The 6,787-nt window shown below is 38.3% G+C and overlaps 1 protein-coding gene across 1 annotated transcript in view; it reads right to left on the bottom strand.

Moving 5' to 3' along the window:
- Positions 1 to 4,100, bottom strand: part of LOC111657397 (protein-lysine N-trimethyltransferase SMYD5-like) — a gene marked incomplete at its 3' end in the record, with an annotated part of 5,246 nt that extends 1,146 nt beyond the window's left edge. Inside the window, exons 1-4 of the mRNA XM_023409557.2 lie at positions 3,732 to 4,100; positions 2,482 to 2,590; positions 827 to 966; positions 236 to 357 (exon numbers count right to left, since the gene is read on the bottom strand). Of these exons, the coding sequence (XP_023265325.2) occupies positions 236 to 357; positions 827 to 966; positions 2,482 to 2,590; positions 3,732 to 3,824 (464 nt within the window). The remainder of the gene's footprint in view (positions 1 to 235; positions 358 to 826; positions 967 to 2,481; positions 2,591 to 3,731) is intronic.
- Positions 4,101 to 6,787: the final 2,687 nt, after the last annotated feature.

Raw genomic sequence — 6,787 nt, 5'->3', positions numbered from 1 at the left:
TAAGTAAGTAAGTAAGTAAGTAAGTAAGTAAATAAATAATGACCTCTGTCAAACATATAATGGAATTGACACATTTCCAACAATGGTAACTAAAACTGAACATTATAAACTTTGTCAAAAGGTGAAAGTCATGCCAGAGCTGTTGTGTTATTGGATGGTAATAGATTCTACAGGTGTACCTAATAAAGTGGTGAGTGAGTGAGTGAGTGAGTGAGTGTGAGTAATGCTCCCTCACCTCCACGCATCTTTCAGCTTGTTGATGGGGTGGTCCGGATCTTCCTTGGAGGGACCCAGACACAGAACCCGGTGGTACTGATCTGCTGCAGCTTGTCGACACTCGCTGCTACAATACATCACCTGCAGAGGGAGACAAGCTCATATCAATCACATGACACTGAAAATGAGCACAAAAAAATAAGACGACGGGACGCAAAGCGTGGAAACACTGCATAGGACAGTGAAGGCAGACAGGAAATGCCGGGACAGAGAAGGGGAATGACATGCCGCACACAGTCCGACCAGCCGTGAAGCGAACCGGTGACTCTGTGATCAGAAAATAGGTATAATCTAATATGGTGCGCCTTAACCCCACAGCCATCTGGCCACATCGCTAACAACGAGATGTTTTGGTTATCACGAAGTCTCGCGGCCCACACAGTGTACAGCAACAAGTGTTGTCATTTATGAAACATCAGAATATTCACACACATATGAACACTGGACGGGATGTCATCAAACGCAGTTCTCAATTTTAATAATGAGAAAAGGTTTACAAAATTTTAAGCCTTCAAAAATCGACAGCCCTTCAGCTGACGATCAGACTGACCTGGCACTGGGGGCAGGCTTGGTGCAGCTCTGGTCGAACACGGCAGAGCTCAGGGTGAGGAAGGCTGAGTCCAGGGATGCCGCTCAGTCTCCTCGCATTCTCCTCTGCAGTCTCCAGAGCACGTAAGCAGTACTCGCAGGCTGTGAGAGGATGACAGTGGAGCAGGTTGACAGAGGTAAAACATCAACATATAAATATATATACACACAGACAGACAGACAGACAGAGACACACACACACACACACACACACACACACACACACACACACACACACACACACACACACACACAGAGCTAAAACTAATGCAGTCTAATGTAACAGTCCTGCAACAATCCTCCTTCATGAAGGTTATAATGTTCAGTCTCACAGAGGTGTCATATTGGTGCTGATGAATATGAATGAATAAATATTTTTATTCAAGTGTCATAGACCTAAGGGTGCCCAGTCCACATGGGCTTACAAGACAGTACTTATATTACCTTCAGAAGCAAAAAAAAAAAGAAAGGAAGCCAAAACATAGTACTTCATACACTTGCCACACATGGTAGCATATATAAACTGAACAAATTAAACAACACTCTCATATGTTGATGAGCTATTTCAAATATATGTAAACATGTACTATATTCTACATCCATCTGTCACATCAAACAGACTATATGATGCCCAGCAGACATTTTCTGGAAAAGTGAAACCTGAAGATGATGACAGAATGGACAGTGTTATCCAAATCACAGAGGAGACACTTTCTGTCCTCCTCTGGGACTGAATGAAAATGTCCCGTTCCCACAGGCAAAAGGCAAGATGTCAGATCTTAACTGAGCATAAACAGACCTCAGACCTCTGCTCAGGTCCAGGGTGACACTTTGCTCAAGATGATAAGTGTGCATAGTAACTGTATGTTGTTCTGTTCTGACCATTTTTCTTATTCATTTTCAAATAACAGAGACCTATATAAACAACATTTAGAGAATAACTGTGCAGGTTCACTGGCTCGTGAATAATTATTTAGGGCAATTATTATTTACAGATAATTATTTGAGCAATCCCAACAAAAATGTGTTAAGTCTATTGTCTATCTATTGTCTGGGGCCATTTTCTGCATACACAAGAAACAACACATAACTATTTTTGCACTTTTTGTTTGTCTATAACAACCCCATATCCCTGCATTACTTAACCTTATTTAGAACAGCTCCCAACAGCATAGTATGACAGGATCCTTCTTTCTGTTTCAAAATTAAGATGTTCATCTAAGGTAAAACTTATCCCCCTTTTCTAAAAGGCGTAATCTATTGAATTGTTCTGCGTTTTGCTGACAGGTGTTTGTAGTATTTTATCCAGCCCTTTTATTAATATGAGGGAAGGCTAAATAACAGAAACACCTCTCTGTATAATGCAATATGGTTCAACAACACATACAGTACATACAGTAATCCTCTGAAGTCATCATACAGTTGAATTAACACTTCTCTAAAACAGTTTCAACACAAACTGAGCAAAGGTTTATTGCAGGACTGTTGCATTTGACTGCTTTAATTTTACCTTGGTGTTCCTAATAAACTGAGTATTATTAGTAGAAGATCAGTCTCATTCCTTGTTAATTTCTGCAAAGCAGCAAGTACAGCTCTCTATATATGGAGACTTCTCACCTTTATATTTATACAAGGCATTCCACAAGAACTGGGCAGAGATGAGAGGCCGCTCAATGAAAATGCTGTCTCCCTTCTTGATGCTCCTTTTTGCGAAGAGACCCTTCCCCTAAAACAAAGAGAAAATATGTTGTTGTTTATTTATTTATTTATTTGGATCCCCCATTAGCCACTACCAAGGTAGCAACTACTCTCCCTGGGGTGCACTCAAGTAAAAATTATATCATAATGCAAAACGATGTAAACTAAAAAAAAGGGATCAAGAAAATAACAAATACAAACATAAAAATTACTAACAACAATAAAAACAACAGTGACAAGTTCCACGTTTTATCTAAAATAAAACATTGCAAAACATATTTTAAAAAAATCCTTATTGGTGTACACAGTCTATCAGTCTTTCAAACACAGCAGCTTCTGCTTATCTTTCTCAACAACCACATTGTCTTTTACCTCGACCTTTTTCTCTCAGTCCATTCGTCAAACCCCTGAAGGCCTCTCCTTATAAAGGCTTGTGTTAGTTCCAAGTGTCTAACTCATACTGTCACATCATTATGATTTTGCTTTCCCCAGAGCTGTGTGCTTTAAGGTATAGATAGATAACATTAAACAGCTCTGAGTGACATAATGCAGTGTTTTTGGCTCCTAAGTGGGGTGAGATGCACCTCTACTTCAGCGCCTATGACGCTTATTGGTTTGTGTTGACTTGAATCAAATGTCAAACTCTTCGCCAACAATTATCCACCAACAAACATTTATATGAACAAATAAACAGAGCCGCCTGGTTTCTCCTCACTTTGGCCTTACTTTACTGTAAATGCCAAGTTTACATGAGTGAAATCCCTCGGGAGAAATATCAGGGTATTAGGAGAATAAAAACACTGTGGGGCATCAGATTTAGTTGCTTGGCACTCTAATATGACTTCTTTCATGCACGTACTACCTTATTAGGTTTCATAATGTAAAATAATACCTGCTCATCCCTGTTCCTCCAGTTTTCCCCGCAGGCTTTTCATTAAACCAACCAACAAACCAAAAGGTTTCTGGTAGTTTTTTGAACAATAACAGACACATTATTGTCCGGTCGTGTCAGATATATTGTGAGGTTCATCCAGTGTGTGACCACAGCAGCCTCTGCTCTGCTGCACACTGACACCCGACATGCGTCTGCAACTCCTCCGCTGCAGAGCCACATTCACACGCTGATCTGTCTCAGTCCCTTTATTCTGACACGATGGACTCAGTCTTACCTTAATGTTGTCTATAAATCTGACTTCCACGCAGCTGGCAACTTTACCGGGGTCCACGCAGAAGGAAAACATGTCATCCAGGGGAGCAGCCATTTTTCAGATGACCTTTCTCCTTTCAACCCTGACACTGATGTTTTATCTCCGGGGTGCGGCGGCGCGAGCAGCGAGCTCTGCTGGTGGAGCTGCAACACTGTGGGCCGTCGGCCACAGATCAACGCTGGGAACCAATAATTCCAATGCAAAATAAGCACAAGTACAACTGTTTTGTGGGCTGAAAAAGAAGAATAGGCGAAGGGAGCGCGTCTTATGCGGTTTGTCTCAATATTGTTTGTGTCAACAAATTGACATTCTGTGAGTAAATGTATAATCTGTCAACATAAAACACCTTCCACAAATACAAAGAATATATTTGAAAAGTCTTATATCTTGCAAATATAAAACAGATCTGCAAATACACAAACAAATTTCACGAATAAAAACATCTGTGAATATTCAATTAATTTACAAATACATTAAAAACATTTGTGAATATCTTCCTCACATTTACAACTCTCAAACAGACATTTGTGACACTATTTTCTATTTCTGAAGCGAAAAAGCATTCGGGGATCTAATTTCTATGCTTCTTGACTTGCATGATACACAGAGACAAACTTTCAGCGACTCGTATCAATCGGTCGCTTTCAGAAAACACGTGACCTCCTGCTGACGACACGATTTTCGCTTTTCAAAGTAAGAGCACACTGTCTTCACAGTCTATTTCCCCAAATATTCTGCGAAAAGTAACGTGCACTACATTAAGGGTTGTAAGATATGAAGTGACAGAACCCTGGTTAAGGTGTTTGATAGTATGGTTGTTGGTGTTGATATTTGTTTTGTTAAGAATTGACGTATTGGAATGTAATTGTTCTTTGTGGGCTAAGCTAACGCTAACTACTAAATCGCCACCCGTTGCCTTGGCAACAGTAAACATTCATGTCGCAGACTGAGAGCGAAAGTAGGATGCTGGATTTAATACACTGTGATGAAAATGCATCGTAAATACACCACATATCATACCCATCCAACCTGTAGAGAGATGACAGGTGTCATTTCTTTAACATTGAGTTTATTGTAATCATTCAGTCCATTTGCTGTTTACTGCATAATTGGTATTTTCTACATGTAAGCTATAATCAATTGGCATCTTCATTAGTCCTGTACAGTCACAGGAACAGCCAACTCATCTCTTTCAGATGGTAGTAGTACGGAATATGTCATAATGCACACTATATACCAAATAAGCGGAAGATGACAAAGTTAATTTATTTAAATAAAATGTATTATTATTATTTATCATTTGACATAGGGTTGTATGACAAGATGAGACTCCACCATGAAAAATTGGATTTTTATAACATCTTATTTATTCCCTCATTTACATATTTTTTGGTGAGTAGCATAAAGAGAACGACAACTAGCACATCTCCATATACAACATTATAGTAAATATAAATATCTTTACATAAAGATAGATATGAACATAGATAATAACATTGTTAATGTTGAGACATTAGACTGTGTTATATTTTAGAAAATGTTTATTCAGGAAGAATAAATGAACAATCATCATGCAAACACACACATAAGAAAAGAGGTCACTGTAAATGTGCATTTAATGACATTTTACATTTTTTTCTGCCAAAATGATAATAAATGATTATAAAAGCTATACAGATATAAAAATATATGTAAAATATATCTGCATGAGAAATTCAGGTTTGTGAATGTGGAGGAAAAAAAAGTGCTTGTGGCAAAGAGATTTGTATTTGTTAAAGATTGTCAATGTCTTATGATACATCCATGATTAAAGCAGGTGGTCTTTTCTGTTTCCTCCCTGCACGTGCCGTTTCCTGTTCACCTGACTTTCGATATTACCACAGGTATGAAAACCTTCTGTGCTTGTTTGTTCCCCGGTTTACTTTTCTTCTGCTGCTGTTATTCATGTTATCCTAGCAAAGACTCGACCGGGTCGGGGGGACAAATGACACAGATCCACTGTGATATGCAGTATTTAGTGTTATTGGAAACTTTGTGGTTGTGAGGACGAGTTAAATAGAAACCTCTCAGAGCAGTTGAGCAGCTTCTCCTCACTCGACGCGACGTCATCACTCTAGCTGTGAACATCCCATGATTAAAATAAACTCAATGGTAAAGAGAAGACATCAGTTATCTCTTTACAGGTTGGGTGCGTATGAAATGTGGTCTATTTACAATGTATCTTCATCATCATCATAGTGTATAAAATCCAGCACCCTGCTTTCATTCCCTCAGTCCGTAACATGAGTGTTTACTGTCGCCATGGAAACAGGTGCAATACAGTACTGTATGTAAGAAATAGACAAGAAAATAAACATTTTCTAACATTGAAATTAGTGATATGACAGCTAACTGAGCAACAGTTTAAAAGGCCAATTAAAGACTAATGTAAATGGTGCAAACTGTACAAACCCTGATGGCCACAGTGCTCTCTTCTATCTTCTATAGCAATACTGAAGCAAAGTGTCCGGATATAAAGTCTTCACAAGAGAAAGTAAATGGCGAAAGAGTATTTATTATATATCTTCAAATAATACAGATAAATGTTTCACATTGTTTGACTAGCAAACATTTAATAAACATGTAGTGGCAGTAAAAGTATTACACAAAGAATTAAAAATACTAGTTCATCATCAGAAGTATAATATAGGTTACACATTTGTGTTTAAAGTATTGTGCAAAAGAAATAATTCATTAGGAATACAACAGACACAAACAATCAGTAGTGGAGTAAAATGCCCTTTGTCAAGTTAATATACAGTATTTGGCTACTGTAGGAAAAAAACAGTGGAATGCTGACTGTTGTTTCACATTGTTTGGGTTAAAACACCTGGCAAGTAATCAGCTGTCATTTAATAGTTTAAAAAGCACATATACTGATATACATCTACAGTACAGTCTCCACATGTTCCCATACACATGCAGCCGGGCTTCACATTGGCAAAATTGTTCCCTAGTGATAAATTACTGATTATTAT

This window comes from Seriola lalandi, unplaced genomic scaffold, assembly GCF_002814215.2.
Source record: "Seriola lalandi dorsalis isolate HSWRI2012SDOR001 ecotype SW California unplaced genomic scaffold, Sedor1 jcf7180002054397, whole genome shotgun sequence".
Lineage (NCBI taxonomy): Eukaryota > Metazoa > Chordata > Actinopteri > Carangiformes > Carangidae > Seriola > Seriola lalandi.
This window is presented reverse-complemented; position numbering and strand designations above follow the sequence as displayed.